Below are 24,912 nucleotides of genomic sequence, written 5' to 3' on the forward strand. Positions count from 1 at the left end.
TACCAAAGCCCTTATGTGCCAAGACATCCAAAATTATCTTATGCTCTATTCTATCGAAGGCCTTTTCAAAATCTAATTTTAGAACCACAATTTCCTTTTGAGTGATGACACAGATGAAGGTATTCAAAAGACCAAGCAAGACAATCCTGGATGGTTCTTGATCTAATGAAACCATACTGATTTTGATGCACTAGTTGAAGAATTACAGCCTGTAACCTGTTTGCTAGGAGCTTTGTGATCAGCTTGATAGAGCAGTTCAGTAGAGATATTGGCCTGAAATCTCCAACCTGGTAACAGATGCAATTTTGTCATTGTTGATGATTATTCTCATTACACCTATGATAACATATGGTACAATTTATACATGACAAACAAAGTACACAGCTTCACTTTGCAGACAAATAAACATACAATTGGATGGGGATTACAAATCTTGTTTGTCCCATTTTACTTTTTTTTTTTGCAAGGTCGCTTGGTCGGAGTGCTTTACACTCAGCAGCAAAACCAACAACAGGTAAAGCAGAGGCGGACTCATGTTAGAACGAAGGTCATCTCTAGCTCTTCATTGTCGACGTCCCCATCTTCTTCTCATCTATATTTTCTTCTTCCTCCTCCTCCTGCCCTTCGTCTCCATTGAAGCACGAGCAGCAGGGGAGGACTGGAGTCCCCCTAGCCCCTCCCCTAGATCTGCCAATGCACGAGCAAGATGCTTCCCAAAGAAACACAGGGCTACCGCTGTACTGAAGTAAACAGCCGGAAGATGTTTGAGTAGACTAGGATCAATAATCTCATCCAAACCAAACAAACGATAAGCCAGTGTCTTCTCAGCAAGCAAGGCAAACAGCATCAGACAAGCTCCAGTCAAGCACATATTTGCAGCAAACTTTAGCAACCGAATCGCCTTATCTGAGCTAGGTATGCGGCCAGGCCACCTCGATACCATCCATATGCTGAGATATGGCAAGCACCCTGCAATGCTACAGGCGACAGTCGCCATGGTGTTCCATGTGGCCAGGAGTTCGCCGTCATATGCGAAAGTGGATGTTATTAAGCCTGCCAAAACAGCTCCGAGGGGAATGAACATGGATCCATCGAAGATGAAGCCTTTAACAAAGATACTAGCAGAAACCTGTTTTGTTTCCGAACTTGGGATTTGAGTTGCATCCGAACTACTACTGGAACCGACTCTACTATCTTTATCTGATCTGACTCTACTATTATAAGTGTCGCCGTGGAGAAGAGTAGTATAGAACCATACAAGCCCTGCAATCAGCTCAGGCATGGTGACCAATGCCGTGATCTCTCCCAGCCATTCTGCAGCCACCGTGTGCACTGTTATGAACAGCATCACCATGTAGGCCATCTGGATACATTCCAGTGCCGGTTTCAAGGCCGGACTTGCTTCAGCCAGTCTGGAATAGAGCAGTGCCAGTGTCCCTAGCGCGCAACATGAGAAGAGCAGGAAGTGAGACAGAACAGGGCTGTCTTTGTATGGGATTACTATTGCACTGATTAGTAGCATAAAATATGGTATTATCACCATTTCAAGTTCCCCGGTTTTCTTGCCATCTTTCTCCAACAAGCCATCGTCGTCGACCTTTGATCCAGTACTCAGGTGAGTTGGTGCTCCCCCAGGTTTGTGAGGTTTCTTTCTATCCTTACTACTATCCTCAGCTCCAGTAGTGCCATGGTGCTCCAATCTTTCCTTGTACAGATAAATGATGAAGCCAGCCACACTGATTGGGAAGGGAACAAGGATGATGTACTGCAAACTGTTTGCGAGTAACAGTGCATATGCAGTGACCACTACAGCAACCGTGTTCGTGTAAATATCCAGACCGATGAATCGGGCCCTCTCGGAACGCAGCATCCACAAATACTTCCGAACAAAGAAGCCAAGCATAAATGAAAATCCAACAAACACGTCCTCCCCCTCCGGTCCTCTGAACAAGCTAACCGTTATCATGACAGATACCGTATGTAATGTCAAGCTGTCACATAAATTTTCACTGTTGCTCTTTAGCTCCATTATATTGACGCCACAAGCTTCATGCATGTTTTAGAAAACAGAAGCAATAATTCAGCGAATGTCGACGGAAACAGAGTAAATAATATTCTAGCAAAATATCTCATAAACATATATACGAAACATCTACACGACATTTGATGTGGCTACATTATAATGACCAAGATCTAACATATCACTACGTAGAAAAAGGTTTTTAGAGGCGGCTGGTAACCCTATGTAGAGGCGGTTTTGCTAGCTGCCCGTATGTAAGGGCGGCTACAAATCACTGATTTATAGAGGCGGTTCTCAGATTGCCCCTACAAATTGATTTGTAGGGGCGGCTGGATATTGAGCCGCCCCTACAAATCAATTTCCAGAAATCACAAAAAAAGGGGCAAAAAATAGCTATTTTTTTAATCCGAGGAGGGCCCCACCGGCAGCCAAACACACCCTCAGCCACCCCTACAAATCGATTTGTAGGGGTGGCTGGATATTGAGCCGCCCCTACAAATCAATTTCCAGAAATCACGAAAAAAGGGGCAAAAAAATAGCAATTTTTTTTAATCCGAGGAGAACCCCACCGGCAGCCAAACACACCCTCACTCTACGGTTGTAGCATTTTTTCATGATTTTTGCACACTTTGCGCCAGCCAGGTTTCGAACCCACGAGACCTCTCGCTCGTGCGAAAACTCCTCTACCACTGCACCTCATGATCACTTATGTCTACGTTCCATTTTGGTTCCCCACATATTATACAAAACTGAGCATAAACTGATTATTTGAGGCCCTAAACTAATTCAAATGAAAAAGTTATCAACTACAAAGTTTTATAACTTTTCGAGATCTACAACTTTTATTTTGGTAGTTTCTCCATCCAAGGTCATTTACAAAATTTAAATTTCAAAATTGAGAAATTCAAACGTAGTTTTCGATGACAAGATGATTTCAAATCAAAAAGTTATCAACTACAAAGTTTCATAACTTTTTGAGATCTACAAATTTCATTTTTGCTGTTTGTCCACCCGAGGTCATTTAAAAAATTCAAATTTCAAATTTTTTGAAATTCAAATGTAGTTTTCCTTAACAAGATGATTTCAAATTAAAAAGTTGTCAACTACAGAGTTCCATAACTTTCCGAGATCTACAACTTCTATTTTGATCATTTATTCATCCGACATAGTGGTAGTAACATTGTTCACAAATGTTAGATATCCCTCTTATTGTTTATGAAACTATAAGAGAGATATGTAAATTTTATGAACAATATTATTACCACTTTTTCGGATGAAAAAATGACCAAAATAAAACTTGTAGATCTTGATAAGTTCTGCAACTTCTATGTTCATGATTTTTTCATCTGAAATCAAATAGTGTTCCAAAATAACGTTTGAAGTTGTTATTTTTTTAAATTCAAAATTCAAATAGATAAAACACGGTCACATGAAAAGATGGATAAAATAATAGTGGTAAGAACACAATAAATTGATAGGGCATAATTTTAGAAATTTTTAGAAAAAAAATCATCAAATTTAAAGTTAGTACGAGGGAGAAAGACTAGTTACAAGTTTTAGCCAGAGATTAAAAAGAGAAATCAGAGTTCTTCAACAATTTCAAATTTTAATTTCAAACAGTATTTTCAAGTAGTAAATGATCTCAACTGAAAAAGTTGTCAACTACAAAGTTTCATAACTTTTCGAGATCTACAACTTTCATTTTGATTGTTTCTCTATCCAAAGTCGTTTACAAAATTTGAATTTTAGTGCTTAATTTTTAATACTCGGCGTCTATTTGTAGAGGCACTTCAATATTGAGCCGCCCCTACAAATCCGATTTATAAGGGCGGCTGGATATAGAGCCGCCCCTAAAAATCGGGTCATTTGTAGGGGCGGCTGATAACACCGGCCGCCCCTATAAATCCATTTGTAAGGGCGGCTTATTTGGCAACCATTTGTAGGAGCGGCTCAATATAGAGCCGCCCCTACAAAGAAAACAAAACGTTGCTACAAATCGTTTTTGTAGTAATGTATGCAACTATAATACGAATAATAGGCATAAGAATTGTACGGAAATGATGCTACGATTTTAGTCGTATTGCAGTTAGTTCAGTTACACTAACAGTATGGGAAACATAAAAATCGTTAGAAAGAAAATTCCTAAACAAACACTCACTAATGAGAGACGAGAGAAACACATTCACTACTTATTTTGTTGAGACCCGCGGTATAAATATGTATTTGTCCAAAGCTATGATCAGTTTAATTGTGAGCACAACAATATTTTATATTTGGACAAGTACCTCTGCATTCCACTCTACTAAATCTTTCTAAAGACATAAAAGAAGAACAATTATTTAAAGACATAAAAGAAGAACAATTATTTAATAATTTTTCACATACTTAGTTGGTGGTGTGTAGATGTTAATTAACATTTCTAAAACTTGGTCATGTTAAAATGATATGAATTAGGACAAACCTGGAAGTAGCTATATTTTGGGACGTAGGTCGTAGATTGTAAGGTTGTTGAAACAAGTCTCCTCACCAAAGTTAACCACCTTGGCATATATCCTCGCAAAGGGGGAGTAGCCAATTACTGCACAGCCAATGCAATATATATGTTCCTCCTGTTCCTAATAAAAAAATGAAGTTACTAGAGTCAATGTGCCACAATAATTAAAAAGAACAATAAAATCACATGAAAAGAGAAAATTGTAAAAGTTCTCTATTTGATTGAGAAAAGAGAAGAATGATTCACTTTTTCTTATATGATAATCACTCCATCAAAAAAAAGAATATTGTTCTCGCTTTTTGAGAAGTTAATGAAACTCAACTTTAGCCAAGTATATAAAAAAGAATAGTATTTTTATTCCGCTTTTCAAGGTAGCCATAGGCCGTAGCCGACCAGACAGCCAAGGGGCCAGCCGCTGGCACCATCAGCCAATAGACAGGGTTTTTTTTATTTGTCTGTTTTTACACTATTTTAAAATGCTCAAATTTTGAATAAGGAGTACTTCTATGTTGCACAATTTTATATGATACAAGAGTCGCTTGAAATCTTCTTTAGATGTACTCCTATGTTGATTGAATGGCTAAATAATAGATTGAGATCGTTATTGTGAATTTGAAAATGTTCAAAATAAGTTTGTAATTGGGGGTGCTCCACCGCAAGTTTGTGAATGAAGAGAGATTGAGCCAACAAGTTATCGTGTTGCTCTCTGGAGTATACATATACAGGTTACAAGAACCAGCGCTGTGCGCACACGGGAGGAGCGTGGGCGACGTACCGCTTGGGTCGGGATGTCCTTGATGGAAAAACCAAAATGATCAAATTCAACAGTCACATTATTGTCACGTGTGAGGGAACGAACTGAAACAAGGTTCTTGACTAGAGATGGAGAAATAAGAATGTTTTTGAGAAGAGGAGAGTGGTGAGTAGCAATAGCGGTGGAGGCACGGTGGGTGACCGGCAAGAGATCGTCGTTGCCCACGGTAATGGGAGCCGAATGAGAAAGAGGTTGAGAGGTGGGGAACACTAGTAGAGAACAGACTTTCGGTTCTAGGCTTTAGTCCCAGCCATTTTTGGGCCCAGGACTAAAGTCCCCTGCCCAACGGCTAGAGGCGCAGCTTTTGCAGGAGGGGAGTAGGAGGGGACCTTTAGTCCCGGTCCGTGGTTCAAACCGGGACTAAAGGTCATCCTCCAGTCCTGGTTGAAGCTACCAGCCATGACTAAACCTTTAATCTCGGTTGGTGGCTTCAACCGGGAATAGAACGCTACCTGTAGTATGGGTTTATACCATAAACCGGGACTACATGTCCCGGGCTATATACTTTCTCCTTCATCCTCCCCCAGCCCAAGCCATTTCAAGCTCTCTGCCTACTCTTTGTTCTTGCTCATGTAAGAAGTTCATGCTTGCGGGGTTGGTGAAGACTTCATTCCTCCATTAATTCTTCGGTTCTAAAGGTTACCAACTTCATACTCCCATGTTTCATCACTAGCATGGCTCATTTCTAGGTTTAGAAATAGAGAAATTTATGGTTTTTTAGATTGGAAATGATGGTGGATTTTTTTATTTATATACCATTTGAGCTCGAAATCACTTGATAGTTTGAATATGAAGAAAAAGAAATCTTATAGTAGTTCATCAAAACTAGTATGCACCTTTTATTGTCTCATTTCATGGTCTAGAAATAGAGAAATTTTTGGTTTTCTAGATTGGGAATAATGGTGGATATTTTTCATTTATATGGCATTTGAGCTCAAAATCGCTTGATAGTTTGCATATGTAAATGAAGGAATCTTATAGTAGCTCATCAAAACTAGTATGCACTTTCCATTGCCTCATTTCATGCATGGTTTAGTAAATTGAGAAATAAAAGGTTTTTTTTAGTATAAAGCTCATTTAATTCCATGGTTTACAAAATGAGAAACTTATAATAGTTGATGAAAATGAGTATAGATAGTCGTAGATGGCGACTGCTTCCGGGTCTTCGGCCTCGCATGGGGACCCTAAGTAGCTGAGGCTGGACCTCCCTCTCATTGCGTGCGGCAAGTGTGGGTAGAAGATTGTGAGGGAGTATAGGGTGAAGAAGAAGAAGGGTCTCAACCAAGGGCGCATCTTCTATATGTAACACCCCAAAATTTGCCACTTTTAAAAATAGAGTTAAAATGATTTATTTGTGAATTTTTGTGCACATGAAAACATAGGAAAATAAAATTTTTTATTAATTTAAAATTTATCATAAGGTAGAAACGTGTTTGTTGCATTCATGCCGGTCGCACCTCATGTTTCTATGTGCAAAATGTGTGTTTTTTATACGTTTAGGAGATGGATATCTATCTCTAGGAATTTTCCAGCTTCTTTCTGGAATTTAATTCCTGCCTCCTTCACTTTAATCTTTATGTTCCAAGTTCCCAACAATATTTCTATGAGCTCCAAATACTTTATTTGGGTTCATCATGTTTCAAAGTGTCTCTGAAAATTTTCCCCAAATTTTCGGAGGTCCCGGATTATTTTTCGTGGCTTAAATATCAATTCTGGACTTTTCTAGAATTATTTTATCCATGAAATTAATTAATTCCAAAAATAATAAATCTCTCATTTATCCCTAACGCTCAAAGCTCATGTGCAATAATCCTAATAAATCCTAAAGGCCCATGCATTTATTTACTAATGGGCTTTAATGTTTATTTAGACCCATTAGTAAATGTGGAGGGGGTAACATCAATTAGTACTATATCGCTAGTTGACGTGGATGTGGGGAGTTTTTCTTCCTATATATATCAACCAATCCCTTGGACAAAGCACACCAAAACCACCATATGGGGAGCCCCTAGTTTGGGAAAATCCCTCGTGTAGTAAATTATATTTTTCTCCTCGTTCTCTCGCCGTTGCTGTCGTCGTCGCCGTCGCCGTTGCCGTTGTCGTCTTGCTCCTCCTACGCCGCCAAGGTACCCCTAGGTAAGACCGCCATCCAAAATGTTTTCCCAGACTTCGTCTTCTACTTTTAAAAGCGTAGTTTCATTGGTTTAGATCCAAAATACGTTTTCAACTATTTACAGAATTGCCACTGATTTTATTTTAGCCATAACTTCTCTGTTTTAACTCCGATTTGATACGTTCAACTTGCGTTAGGTTCGTAATTTCATAATCTACGTGTTTATACTACTGTTCAGTATGTTTTTAACTTTTAAAATTCGTGATTAGATTTAATCTAATATTTGACTAAAAGAAATCATGTTTAAATCATATCTTCTGCGTCTTAGATCCGTTTTAGTCCATTCAAGTTGCGTTAGATTCATAGCGTCAAGATCTACGCGTTAGTAATAGTGTTTATCATGTCACTAATACTAGAATTTCATGGTTTGACTCATATCTTAAATAACAATTATGCAACTAGATTTTATAAATAGAATATGATTTGTTTCACTTTAGTTTTATAAATCAAATTTAAATTTGACTAAATTATAATCTCTATAAAATATCTTATATATGTTTTTATACCATTAAGACACATGAAGCTAATAGTTTTATGAGTAAATCTATCGATAGTTGTATCTTTTTAACCGTGGCTCCGATTAGCGTGTTTTTCGCGTCTGTGTGTTCATAGTAAGACGTTGATTCATTTTACAAACTTTTCATCTTAATTTGATGTTATATTTAGTGTACTGTTCTAATTTAGATCTATTGTTTGCTTCGTGTATGATTGTATGGATGTTTGTGTGGTGCTTTATGATTACGTCCAGTTGGTGAGATATACGTGGTGATCAAGAAGGAGTACGTTGAAGATTAAAGCTTACCGAAGGATCGATGTTTTAAGGCAAGTATAGCATAGGACCATCCTTATTGCCTATTCACTGTTAATCATTTAATTCATACTGCATGTGTCTACCTTGACTACCACTAAGGATATCTTAGTCTTTTGTACTTGTACCTTGACTCCTATGGGGTACTGCATTAGGTAGTATGATGCTAATGCTCAACTACAACCATGATCTTGTAACTTCACTAATGGAATATTAAATAAATATTAAAAGATGCTTTTTAGCAATACGGAACAAGGGGGCTAGAGCATTGGGCTGTTTTTATGGTGCTCTAGATTTCTCTCCCTAAGGACTTATCTATAAGTGATCATTCGAGACTTACAGTACAGCTGTGAGGGCTACATGGCTCTGGCTTTAGCTCAGTATGAGGACCTTTTCTAGCTTGTTAGTGGTTACCTTTATGGCGCAAGAGGGGTGTGTTTCAGGTTGAATATAGTGTGGCCTCTGTCCGTTAGTGTATAGGCTGCGCGTCATTGTGCCTACCGGAAGGGGAGCTCTACATTCGCAGGCCACAGAAACCTAACGGCCCTAACTTGTTAGACGAACCTTTGAAAGGTTTCATAGTGAACCCTGCCGGCCTTCCTTGGTAGTGGGTCAAGAGGCTGATCACCTCGGGCGAAAGGATAAATCACGACTCACAGTGAAAGTGTACAACCTCTACAGAGTGTAAAACTGATATATCAGTCGTGCTCATGGTCACGAGTGGCCTTAGAACATTTACGGAATAGATGATGAACACTAATGATATGGATGATGAAGATGCTCACTAATGGTTAATTGTTTAAGCTATTCATTATTCATGTTTACCTGATCATGTGTTTATGGGCTTGAGGTGAACTTGTTGCTACTCAATTGCTAAAATCATGACTCATTAAAAGCTAATCGCAGTTAAACCAGTGTTAGCCTTTTAAGCCTCATGAACCCCATGTTATATTTGTTGAGTACGACATGTACTTACGCTTTCTTTATTTTCAATTATTTGGATAAAAATCCTGGATGGGTACCAGATTGCTAGAGTTTGGAGGAATTAGGCTTGTGGTCAACCAGTCAGTTGTCCCTGTGGATTTGGAGTCTTCGCCTAAAGATCGGAGTTGTCTTTACGCTGTCTATACTCTGAGGTTATAATCTTTATACTATTATGCTATGTATTTAAGCATTGTCTTTTGATATTACCTTTATTTGTAGCTATATGTGAGATTTGACTTCCTAGGCTCACATATGATGTATATCTGGTTTTATTCTTAAAACCAGGTGCTACAAAGTGGTATCAGAGCAATGCTGACTGTAGGACGTAAAGCCTAGTTAGAAATTGGCCATCTTAAGGTTTTGAAATTGCTATAAAATCCTTATTCTATAAATCTTGATATTTTCTTCTCTACTATATATCTATCCTTGATATTTATCTCCTCCTTGATGCTTGTTTTAAGCCTTTGTTCTCATCTTCACCCCATGATTTGATATGCTTTTAGAACCATCTCTTACCACCTTCTTGCGTACTCAGAAGATAAGTCTTAGGATTGTTACCCCTAGTACAATAAAGACGATAATATCGTAAGTTGAGTCAATGATTGAATTGTGCATCTTTATTGCTTGATGAATTGTCATTATGCTTATGATTGTTTTGCATCTATGTAATGATTGCAATGATCTTGTTGGGTGTTCCCACAATTTCATTTAGTTTATAGGCTTAAGGTATAAGGATTAGTGAAACAAATAGTTGGGGTATGGTTTTCTTGTGTTCTCTCTATCCTGTCTTTCCGGAGCAGCCTGCACTCTTCGGCTTATATCTCTGATTTTGGACTATCATAAATCATAAGAAAATTCTGGACAACAGTAGACTTCAATATCTTTCTCTGAGCGTAAGAATCACCCTAATAGCTATTTTGGTTATGGAGATATGAAAATCACAAGGCGATGCATCTGTGCTGTTTGGAACTTGGAGTAGTTTCTGTTGTACCCTGTTTTTGACCAAGTTAACAGCAGAATTTGGAAAAGTATTCTATAAGGAAGTTGTGGAGAATTTGATAAGCTTTCCAACGATATAAGCTACGACTTCATCGGATTAGTAGAATGAGAGTTACAGCTATTTTACTGTGCTGTTGTTTTTCATCTCGCGAGGCATTCCAGATTTCTTGTTCTTGCCCATACACAAGAGTATCGTTGGGATGTCAGAACATCTTGATATTAGTTAGCTCATCTAAAAGAATGTGCAAGCTATACTTTGGTGTCCCCTAGTTTATCTCTTCTTAAGGGGGGTAGCCAAGTTGAGGAATTTACAAGATGAAGTATCCTACGTTCTAGTTTGCGCAGCAGAAGCGTGGTGGTACCCAAAGATATGAGAGAAACTCAGAGTCTCAAAAAAGTTTGATTAAAGGTTCAAGGGAGGTTTAACCAAGATCATTGTTTGGAGCATTTGTCAAAAATCTTGGAATTAGTTGGGCAAGTTACTTGGAGTAAGATTCACAGGTATGCGAAGTAAGACGGAATTCTTATCAAGACGATGGAACTACACGAGAAAGTAAAGAAGAGTGTAACGACGGAGTATTCCCTATCTCTTAGTCAACGTCTTCCGAATCTCAAGGACAAGATTCATCTTAAGGGGGGTAGAATTGTAACACCCCAAAATTTGCCACTTTTAAAAATAGAGTTAAAATGATTTATTTGTGAATTTTTATGCACATGAAAATATAGGAAAATAAAAAAATTTATTAATTTAAAATTTATCATAAGGTAGAAATGTGTTTGTTGCATTCATGCCGGTCACACCTCGTGTTTCTATGTGCAAAATGTGTGTTTTTTATACGTTTAGGAGATGAATATCTATCTCTAGGAATTTTCCAGCTTCTTTCTGGAATTTAGTTCCTGCCTCCTTCACTTTAATCTTTATGTTCCAAGTTCCCAACAATATTTCTATGAGCTTCAAATACTTTATTTGGGTTCATCATGTTTCAAAGTGTCTCTGAAAATTTTCCCCAAATTTTCGGAGGTCCCGGAGTATTTTTTGTGGCTTAAATATCAATTCTGGACTTTTCTAAAATTATTTTATGCACGAAATTAATTAATTCTGAAAATAATAAATCTCTCATTTATCCCAACGCTCAAAGCCCATGTGCAATAATCCTAATAAATCCTAAAGGCCCATGCATTTATTTACTAATGGGCTTTAATGTTTATTTAGGCTCATTAGTAAATGTGGAGGGGGTAACATCAATTAGTACCATATCGCTAGTTGACGTGGATGTGGGGAGTTTTTCTTCCTATATATATCAACCAACCCCTTGGGCAAAGCACACTAAAACTACCATATGGAGAGCCCCTAGTTTGGGAAATCCCTTATGTAGTAAATTATATTTTTCTCCTCGTTCTCTCGCCGTTGCCATTGCCGTCGTCGTCGTCGTCGCCGTTGCCGTTGCCGTCTTGCTCCTCCTACGCCGCCGAGGTACCCCTAGGTAAGACCTCCATCCAAAATGTTTTCCCAGACTTCGTCGTCTTCTTTTAAAAGCGTAGTTTCATTGGTTTAGATCCAAAATACGTTTTCAACTATTTACAGAATTGTTATTGATTTTGTTTTAGCCATAACTTCTCTGTTTTAACTCTGATTTGATCCGTTCAACTTGCGTTAGGTTCATAATTTCATAATCTACGTGTTTATACTACTATTCAGTATGTTTTTAACTTTTAAAATTCATGATTAGATTTAATCTAATATTTAACTAAAAGAAATCTTGTTTAAATCATATCTTCTTCGTCTTAGATCCGCTTTAGTCCATTCAAGTTGCGTTAGATTCATAGCGTCAAGATCTACGCGTTAGTAATAGTGTTTATCATATCACTAATACTGGAATTTCATGGTTTGAATCATATCTTAAATAACAATTATGCAACTGGATTTTATAAATAGAATATGATTTGTTTCACTTTAGTTTTATAAATCAAATCTAAATTTGACTTAAATTATAATCTCTATAAAATATCTTATATATGTTTTTATACCATTAAGACACATGAAGCTAATAGTTTTATGAGTAAATCTATCGATAGTTGTATCTTTTTAATCGTAGCTCCGATTAGCGTGCTTTTCGCGTCTGTGTGTTCATAGTAAGACGTAGATTCGTTTTACAAACTTTTCATCTGAATTTGATGTTATATTTGGTGTACTGTTCTAATTTAGATCTATTATTTGCTTCGTGTATGATTGTATGGATGTTTGTGTGGTGCTTTATGATTACGTCCAGTTGGTGAGATATACGTGGTGATCAAGAAGGAGTACGTTGAAGATTAAAGCTTACCGAAGGATCGATGTTTTAAGGCAAGTATAGCATAGGACCATCCTTATTGCCTATTCACTGTTAATCATTTAATTCATACTGCATGTGTCTACCTTGACTACCACTAAGGATATCTTAGTCTTTTGTACTTGTACCTTGACTCCTATGGGGTACTGCATTAGGTAGTATGATGCTAATGCTCAACTACAACCATGATCTTGTAACTTCACTAATGGAATATTAAATAAACATTAAAAGATGCTTTTTAGCAATACGGAACAAGGGGGCTAGAGCATTGGGCTGTTTTTATGGTGCTCTAGATTTCTCTCCCTAAGGACTTATCTGTAAGTGATCATTCGAGACTTACAGTACAGCTGTGAGGGCTACATGGCTCTGGCTTTAGCTCAGTATGAGGACCTTTTCTAGCTTGTTAGTGGTTACCTTTATGGCGCAAGAGGGGTGTGTTTCAGGTTGAATATAGTGTGGCCTCTGTCCATTAGTGTATAGGCTGCGCGTCATTGTGCCTACCGGAAGGGGAGCTCTACATTCGCAGGCCACAGAAACCTAGCGGCCCTAACTTGTTAGACGAACCTTTGAAAGGTTTCATAGTGAACCCTGCCGGCCTTCCTTGGTAGTGGGTCAAGAGGCTGATCACCTCGGGCGAAAGGATAAATCACGACTCACAGTGAAAGTGTACAACCTCTACAGAGTGTAAAACTGATATATCAGTCGTGCTCATGGTCACGAGTGGCCTTGGAACATTTACGGAATAGATGATGAACACTAATGATATGGATGATGAAGATGCTCACTAATGGTTAATTGTTTAAGCTATTCATTATTCATGTTTACCTGATCATGTGTTTATGGGCTTGAGGTGAACTTGTTGCTACTCAATTGCTAAAATCATGACTCATTAAAAGCTAATCGCAGTTAAACCAGTGTCAGCCTTTTAAGCCTCATGAACCCCATATTATATTTGTTGAGTACGACATGTACTTACGCTTTCTTTATTTTCAATTATTTGGATAAAAATCTCGGATAGGTACTAGATTGCTAGAGTTTTGAGGAATTAGGCTTGTGGTCAACCAGTCAGTTGTCCCTGTGGATTTGGAGTCTTCGCCTAAAGATCGGAGTTGTCTTTACGTTTGTCTATACTCTGAGGTTATAATCTTTATACTATTACGCTATGTATTTAAGCATTGTCTTTTGATATTACCTTTATTTGTAGCTATATGTGAGATTTGACTTCCTGGGCTCACATATGGTGTGTATCTGGTTTTTTTCTTAAAACCGGGTGCTACACTACATGTGTCCGGATCGCAAAGTGAGCAATTTTTTGTCGTGTTTTGCTATGGTTTGTAGCCATTTTTGTGATGATTTTCATTAAAGTTCTTGATTTATTGTTGTAATTTCAGTGGGTTGGCACTGGATCATGTGACAGTAGGTACTGGAAGGAAGAGTATGTTGAGCACATCTAAAAATCTCTTGCAAAAGAGACTAAGGCAGATGATGAGAGTGCACTTGTGTATGATGAGGCAGTAAACCAGCAGAAGAATGATTTATCTGTTTCAGTTGGAATTAGTCACGAAATCCTTATTCTGTTGAAGTGCATTGTAGGTTTAGTTTGTTTAGTGCTATTTGGGATTATCTACATTGTATCAAGGCTTTAATAAATTAATGTTCGAGACTCTGTGAAACAACTATGTGGTATAGGATATTAATTAATCATGTTGATTGATAGATATTTTGGATCTTTTAATTAACTACTAACCATGCATGTTGTATAATATGGGTAATTACAAGTTTTTTATATGGTGTACGTCATGTACGTAACGCAGATGAACCGGCAATGGATGTACAACGCTGACCGCTGCTCCCCAGAGTTCATGAGGGGCGTGCATGATTTCTTAAATGTGGCCAAGGCAAACACACAGAATGGTTTCATGTGCTGCCCATATGTTCTATGTAAGAATGAGAAGAATTATTCTTGCTCAAGGAAAATTCACGAACACCTGTTTATGTTGGGTTTCATGCCAAACTATATTTATTGGACTAAGCACGGAGAAAGATGTGTTATAATGGAAGAAGATGAAGAAACAAAAGGGGATGATGACAACATGTTTATTCGTGGTTTTACTGAATACGATGCCTTTGATGATATGAGCAGTCTGAAGAGGAATCAAAAGCGGTGGCACAAAAAAATTTGATTAACTGGAAGCAAGGTTTAGCAGAATCGAGAGCAAGGAAGTTGGAACTTGAGAAAAATCCGCCAAAGCCGCACTACATAGCTCAACGAGAACTAAGGAAAAAATCTGTGAGCGCCAGAAAAAGCAGCGTGCTGCACGTAAGCCCTTGCCATTATCAGACTATGAACGCTCTCTTGACAAGTCATATAAGGCATCGTTGAAAGCGAAGATAGCATGAAAAGATGTTGCACAGCTCATGCAGCAATCTAAGCAATCTATCGACCCACTAGTTGTTGAAGGTGATTTCACAAACACACAAGGCGGTCCAATAAATAAGGAGACACTGGAAGACTTCATGGCCACCACAGGTCTCACAGCTGAACAACTCATGGGGGGAGCATCGATACCAACAGGCGATAATGATATTTACCGGACCTATGTGTATGGCTAGAGTCTTGTGAACCCTAAGTACTACTCATCACTGGGTATGCAGATGTTCTTGTTGAACAAGTGGTACTTAAAAGTGACCGAGAATGACGAAGAAGCATGGCTTGTTGCCAGAGTGAGACTAGAGCATTACTTGGGTTATGACGTTGTACATATTAAGTTCAATGAATTACACCAACTATTACACCGGGACGCTCTCGACAAATCTCTTGTTAGTTGTTGGTGTCTGTAAGTGATTCTTTCTACAATTTAATTGAAGTAACTTGCACGTTATTTCATTGTTTATATATAGTTATCCTCACACTATATATATTGTACTATATATATGCAGATATGAGATGCTGAAACTAAAGAAAAAAGCGATGACTGAGGTTGGTTTCATTGATCCGAATCGCGTATTCAAGGACAGGGTTACTCCATATGATAAATGATGACCACAAGTGGAGAAGCTTATGTTCAGGTTCTTAGATAAGAACACTAACAAGACACTGATACTCTTCCCATACGGCTTCAAATGAGTGTGAATGTCTTGTGCCCATTTTATTTTGCTTACTCCATGTTGACTTTAGTTAATGAGTTATGTCTGTGTGTAAATATGTAGCTTTCACATGATACTAGTGGTCATCGATATGACTAGGAGTCGTGTAAAAATCTTTGACTCAGCGACAAAACCCCGAGAAGATTACCAAGAAATCCTCGATATACTCCAGTGGTAATTTTGGTCTCGCACACACTGTATACTCTCTTATGCCATTTTAATGATATAACTCTATTTATTTATTTTGTTGAGCTTCGCTTAAAAACGTTCGCCGAGAAACACCATTATGGTAATTGGGAAGTGCCTCTACATATAGTCCCATACTTAGTAAGTACTATCTAGGTCACCGTATCTTTATTTAGTTTAATTAATTATTATCATGCTTCATTGGTTGATGATGAATATTTTTCTTGTAAAATGGTGTCTGCAACAGGGATCGGGGAACAACTTATGTGGATACTACGTCTCTAAGTTCCTCATGGAGTACTCAAGGAGAACAAGTGAAGAGATCCTCGAAGTACGTAAAAATATACACAATTTATTTATTACCATTGTGTTGATATATATAATCATATATATATTCATACTTTTGCTTTCATTCAAATTGAAGATTGAATGGAGGAAGTGAAAGGTCCTGCGATGTGACCAGATCAATGCAATTCAAGAGGCATTGTCAGGATTTTTTTTGGAGCAGGTCATAGATCCCAAGGGCGCGTACTACTATGACCCTAAAGAATTCATACCTAGTAGCCAAACGACGGAGGAAGATTAGGGTTGCAAGAAACCCCAAGGACATGAGTACATTTGTGACTTTATTATATATGTACATATTTCATGCATGCATATTTGTATATATATAGTTTCATACATTTTAGTGTGTTATTTATGTATAATGCTCGAACGGAACCTTACACGTACGTATATATAGACGTATATTAGCAGCGTAAAATTTGTATACGAAAACCTAATCGAAACCAAAAAGAATTGAATTGAAAAGAAACCATAAAATGAAAAAGAAATGAATAGAAAAAAGGAACCTTTTAGTACCGGTTGGAAACACCAACCAGGACTAAACGTGCCACCCCGGTGCAATGTCTTGAGGGTCATTTAGTCCTGGTTGGTAATAGCAACCGGGACTAAAGGTACACTTTCAGTCCCGGTTTCCAGAACCGGGACTAAAGGGGGGGGGGGCTTTAGTCCCGGATTCGCAATCCCGGTTGAGCAACCGGGACTAAAGGGGGTTTCCCAACCGGGATTGCAACCCAGTCCTGCACTAGTGGAAGTTACCAGGATTGGATGCCATGTGTGACGTCGCGCTAGTGTCCAAGAACCACTCAGGGGGCTAGGGGCCGCCGGGTGGAACGCCGGATGTAGCGAGCGTGGCGAGAAGGGCCTGATGGTTCCAAACGTCGCCGGGTGAAGACGGTGGTTGGAACGTGCCTGGTGGGGGAGGAACAGGCGCTCCTACGAACTACGCCTGCTGGGGTGGAGCATCAGGACGGGAACCAAGCACGTTGGTGCCTGGCACTCGGAATGGCATTGGCCAGGCTTGGACCATCCCAGTCCATGGATTGACGCCCGGTGTCCAGGCTGTGGAGGGACGCGGCGCGGACGAGCTGGAACCACAGGGGTGCTGTAAACCGCCATGAACACGGCCATGCCCACGACCCTTTTTGTTGTCATGGCACGGAGGCGCACCATGGCTCGCCACTAAAGGACGCGCAGGAGGCTGGGCGGTGGCAGAGCTGGAACCGCCCTCGGCCGGAATCTCCGGAGGAGCAGATGAACGACCGCCGGTGGCGACAAGAGCCTGATGTGCAGCAGTCTTTGCTTGTTCCTTGTCATAGTGTTCCTCAAGGAGCAGATAAGAACGCGCCGAGAGGAACGTATGGGGGGGCTGCTTCGTCGGGATGGCGTGGCGATACTTCGAGCTCAGGCCGCACAGCATATTGAGGACTTGGCTTGTGTCGTGCACGGGCTGGCCAACATCACGGAGGGCATCGACAAGCAGCCTGTTCGCTTGGTCGTAAACGATCGTAAATTTCCAGCCAGGAACAGTATTTTTCTCTCACACCAAACCAGCCAGCAGTAAATAATCCACGATACGATACGGCCTCCCGAACAGGCTGAAGGTGTTTCAGGCGGCCGGTGTACTGAGTAATGTCAATATCGCCTTGGACAAGATTGCGAACTCAGCTTCAAGGTACACGGCGCGATGGAGTTCATTGTCACGGCTGGGAATGGATGCCGGTCCAGATGAGGTGTGCGGTGGGTTGTGGAACGCACATGATGGCAAGCACGTACTTGGAAACAGAATTGTAAAGCCAGCTCAAGATGCACTGGTCATGGAGGTGCCAGTCCGGATCACAGCGTTGCGCCGGAGTGGGTGGGGAGGAGAGGTGGGATTCAAGACCAAATTTCCCGATGAATGCATCAAAGAAACAATGCCATTCATCGTAATTCGGCTCGACAAGATCAAGAACAACAGGAACATGGGATTGGATGTTTACTGTTTGGAGGATGGCAATGGATGGAGGAGCGACGTGAGGAGCATCGTCCTTGACAGAGGACGCATCAGAGGAATCAGCGTGAAGACTGGACAGGTGAAAGCCGAAGAGGGGGTTGTCTTCCAGGTCCGCCATGGCCGCAGATCGATCAACGGCGGAGCAATGGAGATCGGGAGCAGCGGTTGGCGGCCACGGAGGTGGAGGACAAAGAACAGCAGGGGAAGGATTAACCTGCACTTACTGATACCATGAAGAGAGATTGAGCCAACAAGTTATCGTGTTGCTCTCTGGAGTATACATATACAGGTTATAGGAACCGGCGCTGTGCGTGCACGGGAGGAGCGTGGGCGACGTCATGGGCACCTCACTGTCAAAGCTAATGCTAACTACCTGAGACTATACCCGGTATAATACAACACTTCAACAGTGAAGAACACAAACATTGAGAACCCGGCTCCTGGCACAATCTGACCAGAAGTTCCATATATCCCTACATTTGCTTGTTGCTTGTGCCTTATTTGATTGTGTAGATTTGAGATATGTCTTAGTTAATATGTGCTTGCAGTTTGAGTCTAAAATAAAAGCTATCGATTTCATCAGCTATGTGGAAATTAGTGACTGGGTTGCTGAAAAATTTTAACTAAACTTTTTGTATCTTAGTCCATATATGTCCATACATGAGAGTGTTTTCATGTTTTTTTTTTTTTTTTTGCGAAATCTAGTTCAGGTTAGCTCGAGTGGCACTGAAATTTCCAATTGAGATTATCATTTGTGATGAACTTAAAATGTTGAAAACAAAAAAAAAATAACATTCTCCTCTCAAATTGTTGTATGTTTCCACTAAATATTAAAACTGCTTTAAATTACTGTACTATATATCAGTCTTTTGTTGGACATAATGAACTTACTCTTATGTTGGTCTAGATCTTTTTCTTCAACCTCCTATATATTTTTGTTGAATCCGCCACCGTAGCATAGTTATGAAGGGCATGGTTATGAAGGGAGGGCATTGTGGGCTGCAGAGAAGCTCACCGGGTGGTTCAGGGAGGTGGCGAGGCAGTACGCGGCACCAGATCGAATTGCTAGCTGCAGAAGGGTGTCGGAGTTTCCAGAGCTAGTAGCTCCATGGCGCGGCGCTGGGGCTTGCTGCTGCAAAGAAGTGCAAGCTGGTTAGGTGTAGGTCCCGGCAGGCCTGGATATGATTGGGAGCTGGGACGTTGGGTTGGGTACGGTGGCTCACCGGAGTTCTGAAGAATCACGGACGGCGGCGACAATGCCCGTGTAGTATAGTTGGGGAACAAAGGCCCCGGCCGACCCGAGATCCGTCGAAACTCGGAAGGGCCGGCACTGAGGAGTTAGTAATAGATACAGGCAGGCCGTGTTGTTGGCCAACACCAACAGTGCCGCGAGCTCAGACTTGCTGATTGAATGCGCGCGGTTGGAATTGGAATGGAACTGAACTTGGCAGAGGAGGAAGAACCGGGGAAGACGGGCGGACTCAGCTTGAGGCAACAGTATAAATCAATAAGTGACGGAGATAGAAACAAGGGGAGAGGACCTTAATTAATACCTACGCGATGATAATTAATGGTAGGCTGGTGGATCTCACGCGGCCGGGGGTGATCCTACGGGAAGAGCCGCGGACGCGGTGTAGAGAGGACGATGTCGTGTGTGCGACTTGCTGGCACTACTCCATCGGTCCTCGTGAGTTGGTCAGCTGTCGCCTGTCAGGCTATTGCTATTGCATAGCATACGCTGGGTCAAGTCGTCGTCGTCTTCTGCCGGGCCGCCGGGGGTTGGAGCCGTAGAGGAGAGACGAGACTGGAGAGGACGACCCCGCAGCAGCGTTTTCTTCCTCTGTCCATTCCGAGATCAGGACACCGGCCGGCCCCTAACATGCGTTGCGCGCGCGAGTGCCATATTTTAGCACTTGATGAATATATGGCGTTCCTGTACCGTATATTACATAGCTCCGCTTATGTTCCATGTAATCTATCGTTGATTAGGTGTGCTCTGAGCCTGTGGACGTACACCACGCGTACGTAGCGCGTTTTGATTTTTTTTTTTCACTCTCCCAGTAGCCAGAACGCGGCTTGGCCCCATTGACTTGAGCTTAAGGTCGTCTTTCCGAGTGATTTTCCGTCTGCGCGTGATTGAAGCAGTCGGGCGTGCCTTCTTGATTCGTCGTTCGCTCCGCCCTTAGATGGTCTGCTCTTAGTCCTAGGGGCACTGGATCGAAGCTCGCTCGTCCAACGAAGCTTCTCTTCTCCCCCGCACCCTCTTCTTCTTAAAGCTGACGACACGAGCTGAGACTCACAAGCTACTCTCTGTCGCAGAGAGATAGAATAGAGCACCTCGCGCCGGGCGGCAACAGCTTCGACGACCTTCTTCGTGTTGATTCTGTTTCTACCTACAAACAAGCTCGCTCTGTCGCATCATCAGGATTCATCAATCCGTAAGCCTCTTCCATCCCTGAATATCCGATATGGTTTCATATTTATTTCCAAAACATCTCTATAAGCACAAATATCACCCCCCGCCCCTCCTTTTCTCAACTTATTTGAATTAAATTTAACATATGTTGAGAGGTTAATAACGAGCAAATCTAAACTTCTTTTGGTATTGAAAATGGTCCTGGCCCATTTCGTGTCTTCATCAATTGATATTTTTTTTAGAGTAAAACGATGCTTACTCTCAGATGCTCATGTAATAAGACTTAGGAAGGACTCAGTTTATACAGACAAGCTCTTAATATGTGTGGTTTATTTTTGTTTATGCATCCATGACAGATATATTCATAACATATTACGAATAGTTTATTTATGATTATGCAGTTGCGCGGGAGTAAGAAATAAAGAGGAAATACTATGGCTCGTCAATCTGATGCAAAACATGTAACATTGGAGATCAATGGGGGTTCACAAGATACAAATGCAAAGAAAAGCACTGAGAAGAAGATGCAGCGACAAGCATTATTGCAAGATGAAATAGTGAGCACTTTCCTCTCAAAAAAGAAATAACTACTAGTACAACATATGAGTGATTAAAGGTGGTGGTGGATTTGTTTGTACTCTTTGCATTGGATGTCCATATAATCATTTAATCCAACAAAATTTGAAATACATTGGACATAACTCAAATAGTCAATTGAACCTAACTACTTGAGAGGTAGACTTTAATATAAAGTTTTAAGTTTATGACGTGGGACCCAAGTATATATCTAGCACACCGATCTGCACAAAGTAGCGAGCAATCATACTCACTCATCTGAAATAAATTCTAGTTATTTTTGTCAAAATTTTAAAGTGTGACATGAGATCTATATATAATTTTAAGGCCTGACCCTAACATGGGACCCACATATATATATTTAGTAACACTAGCTTGTACAAAGTAGCGGACAATCATATTAAATCATCTAAAAATTCATTTGATTTTGCTAAAATTTTAAGGGTGAACATGAGGTTTGTAATTTTAGGGTATTTCAACATGGGGCCCACTTATATACATAGTTACACCAATTTGTACAAAGTAGCGGGGAATCATACTGAATAATCTCCATCGAATTTTAATCAGTTTTGCTAAAATTTTAATGTCTGAATGCGAGCTTCAAATTTTGGGACCTTTTGTTTTGACGTGGTGTCCACACACATATTATATATATCAAGTCACACAATGTATATAAAAGTAACGGACAATCATACTGACTTATCTCTAACAAATTTTAATCATTTTCGCTGAAATTCATAATAGGAACACGGGTTTTTAATTTCCGGGTTATAGATTTTGACATAGAATTAACATGTAGTTACAATATAGTTTCGCAATTATTTGATCATACATTGACCATCTATCATCGTGTACAGGAAAAACTGAAGAATCGTGTCCGAGCTTTCACCGGAGCTTTCGTGGTCATGATTTCCCCTGTGCTCCTTGCCATCGTGCTCAAGAAAGTCAACTTAACTGGCGCCGGGAAGTACCAGGGGAGGATACGAGCGCTTGGAGCATTCATCGATCTCCTTCAACGAAGGTTCGCCCACCTCGCAGCCGTCACTCTACAGATGGGCATAATGCCCTTCCTGTGCGTGATGATCTCAGAAGCATGCGCCAGCAGGCCGCCCCTCAGTTACGTCGCCCCAAGGCTGGTCGCTGCGTCCAAGGTGCTGGTGTTCCTCTCCAACTTCTTGCTCATGGCCCTGGGCTGCGGGATCCTACTTCTCTTCCACAAGAACGCCCTGCTAGTACTCACGTTCTGCTCCGTCATGGCGGTCGGTGTCGTTGCCGTGCACATCTGGTACCTCTGCTGCTGCGTCGTCGATGATGCCGGGGACGATGCCACACAAGGCGACGCGGAGGCGGAGTACCACAGCAAGCTGGAGCACCTGCTTGAGCTGTCGGCCGGAAAAACCGTCATGATGTTCCTGGTGCTAGAATTCGTGGCACTGGAAGGCCTGCTGAGAAACACTCGTCAGGTGCAGGCTCCTGGCCCAGTCAAAGGGCAGGAGACGTTCCTTGGTGCCGCCTTGCTCATCAGCTTCGTGGCCAGCGCGCTGGGCGTCTCCCTCATGAACGTGTGGACGACCCCCCATGTCATCAGCGGCTGCGTTGTCTTGACAGCCGAGTTTATGAGGGGCCTGAATTTCGTCATGCAGGCTCTGCCGATCACGGCCGTGGTGGTCTTGATCACGTTGGATGTGCTTCCACACCCATGGAAATTGGCGGTGTTCCTGCCGCTCTTCCCTCCTGTCATAGTGCTTCTGGTGTTGCTAGTGCGTTACAGCAGGGAGGTGATGAAGCGGCAGGGGCCAGCAGCAGGCAGTACATCATCCAGTTCATCAGCAGGGCAACAGGGATCAGCAACAGGCAGCAGCACATCATCCGATTCATCATCAGATGAAAAGAAGCCTAAGCCGGCCTCGTTGGAATTGACCAAGGTGGCATTTACGGGCTTCTTGGCCGTGGCAGTACCCAGCGTGACCAGTGCTTCCGTGTGCGTCCCGTCCATATTTTTTGTGTTGTTTAGTGCAGCGACCGTTATCCTGGGCCTCTTATGGAGGCTCCTCACGCACGAGGCTGAACCACCCTCGTATGTGCTCAAAGCTGCCAACCATGCTTCCTTCTCCGCGCATATGTCCATTTTCTTGGCCGGGATTGCATTCTGGGTCATGGCTGCCTTGGCTGTTCATTAATGACCCTAAGTGACGTGACGTTTTTTACAGTTTGACCTCATCTTAACGATCTGTTGTACGCCTTTTTTTAGTTCATGTAATGGAAATGTCGAACAGCCTCCCAATTGAGTGGGAATTCTTTAATTATTTGTATTTTCTGTACAATTTATCTGATTATTATGGATTGATTAGTAATCAACAATCTCGTGGACTATATGTTGCAAGGATACATTCAGATATTCTAAATTTTGTCAGGAGAACACACGACATACAATTTTGGAATACATTCATTTTCGAAAAAAAAAATTCTATACTCACAATTATCATGCGCGACACGCCGACACCCTGATGACCCCATACAAAATTGTGAGATGTGCATCAAATGAAAAAATAACTCAAAACTGTTCAATAGGGAACTCACATAAAAAGGACTCATTATCATTTATTGTGGAGGAAGAAAAATTTGTTCTTAGGGACTCAAATGATCCAATCTTATTAGTTTCGCAGTGTACATTGATACGACTATTCGTTTACAAGGTTACCCCCAGATAAACCAAATGCCTAACATCAGAACAAATTAGGAGAATGTTCATTTCGCAGTTAAATTATGAACTGGAGGAATTTTTGACATAGTCGTTGATGAATTTGGCCAGCTGATGCAGAGGCCACTGGTCCTTGCAACAGAACTAGCTAGCTGGGCAGAAGCTAGAGATGTACTCTAAATACTAGCAGCATAACCACCGCTGACAGCAAAAAGGTTTGCCCAAAAGTTGAGAAGGTGGGCTGCTTCCTGCAAAGCGGCACTCGTGATCCACCACATCCTAACCCAATAGGAAAGAAGAAGGCAATAAGCAATGATGAAGCAGAGGAGGAAACACAAACAATTTCAAGAGACACAGTGAAGACAACACCATGCGGATTCTACTGACACGGGGGTGTTGCCATTCCCCACTCGTAACCACAAGCCATCTGTGGATAAGCAATAATTCAAAAAGTTCATTGAGGTAATTCAAAAGTTTTATGTGCATATACCGTTACTTGATGCTATGCAGGTACCAACTTATGCCAGATACCTCAAGGACATCCTCAACAAATAAGAGACCGATGCAAAGCATGGATGTGGTAAAATTAACAGAAGCTATACTTCCTCAAGTGCCAGAAAAGAAGGATCCCAGAATCCCCACAATTTCATTCTCATTTGGGACACAAGAATTCGATCATGCATAGTGTGATTTTGGAGCAAGCGTCAGTGTCATGCCCAAGGTAGTTTTACAAATTAAATTACACACCATTGTCCCCTGTTGACAGTCTCTACTGCAAGAATAAACCGTCAATTTCACCTACACTTATTCTTAAAATTAATCACAAAACATAGGTTAGAGGGTTTAAACTAATGAATACCATAAGTTTTGGTGAATATTTGTATGCAGGTTATTTTATCCAGAAAATAGATATGTGGGCCATGCTA

General features: G+C 40.9%; 2 protein-coding genes across 7 annotated transcripts; one reads left to right on the top strand and one right to left on the bottom strand.

Annotated features, from left to right (window-relative positions):
• Positions 1–281: 281 nt before the first annotated feature.
• LOC136456013 (uncharacterized) lies at positions 282–19,871 on the bottom strand. 5 transcript variants are annotated; one of them, XM_066455767.1, is made up of 4 exons: positions 19,517–19,871; positions 19,309–19,422; positions 4,482–4,629; positions 282–2,046 (listed from the first exon to the last, which is right to left on the bottom strand). In XM_066455767.1, exon 4 carries the CDS (start codon positions 2,027–2,029, stop codon positions 593–595), a length of 1,437 nt encoding a protein of 478 aa, XP_066311864.1. In that variant the 5' UTR covers positions 2,030–2,046; positions 4,482–4,629; positions 19,309–19,422; positions 19,517–19,871; the 3' UTR covers positions 282–592. The 5 variants fall into 5 exon arrangements, with proteins under 5 accessions (XP_066311864.1, XP_066311863.1, XP_066311862.1 ...); XM_066455766.1 differs by having other exon boundaries at positions 4,482–4,635; XM_066455765.1 differs by having other exon boundaries at positions 19,309–19,425.
• A 272-nt stretch (positions 19,872–20,143) lies between these two features.
• Positions 20,144–23,609, top strand: LOC136458243 (uncharacterized). Of its 2 annotated transcripts, none has more exons than XM_066458220.1 (3): positions 20,144–20,731; positions 21,092–21,266; positions 22,143–23,609. In XM_066458220.1, the coding sequence occupies exons 2-3, from the start codon at positions 21,144–21,146 to the stop codon at positions 23,463–23,465; spliced, it is 1,446 nt and encodes a 481-aa protein (XP_066314317.1). In that variant the 5' UTR covers positions 20,144–20,731; positions 21,092–21,143; the 3' UTR covers positions 23,466–23,609. The 2 variants fall into 2 exon arrangements, with proteins under 2 accessions (XP_066314317.1, XP_066314316.1); XM_066458219.1 differs by having other exon boundaries at positions 20,145–20,731; positions 21,111–21,266.
• The last annotated feature ends 1,303 nt before the right edge of the window (positions 23,610–24,912 follow it).

This window comes from Miscanthus floridulus, chromosome 6 (assembly GCF_019320115.1).
Source record: "Miscanthus floridulus cultivar M001 chromosome 6, ASM1932011v1, whole genome shotgun sequence".
Classification (NCBI taxonomy): domain Eukaryota; kingdom Viridiplantae; phylum Streptophyta; class Magnoliopsida; order Poales; family Poaceae; genus Miscanthus; species Miscanthus floridulus.

Bases quoted from the DNA above. Each gene is read 5' to 3' on its own strand.
- LOC136456013 (XM_066455767.1), bottom strand. From the start codon at position 2,029: ATGGAGCTAAAGAGCAACAGTGAAAATTTATGTGACAGCTTGACATTA.
- LOC136458243 (XM_066458220.1), top strand. From the start codon at position 21,144: ATGGCTCGTCAATCTGATGCAAAACATGTAACATTGGAGATCAATGGG. The intron at 21,267-22,142 runs GTGAGCACTTTC...CATCGTGTACAG, and splicing joins CATTATTGCAAGATGAAATA to GAAAAACTGAAGAATCGTGT.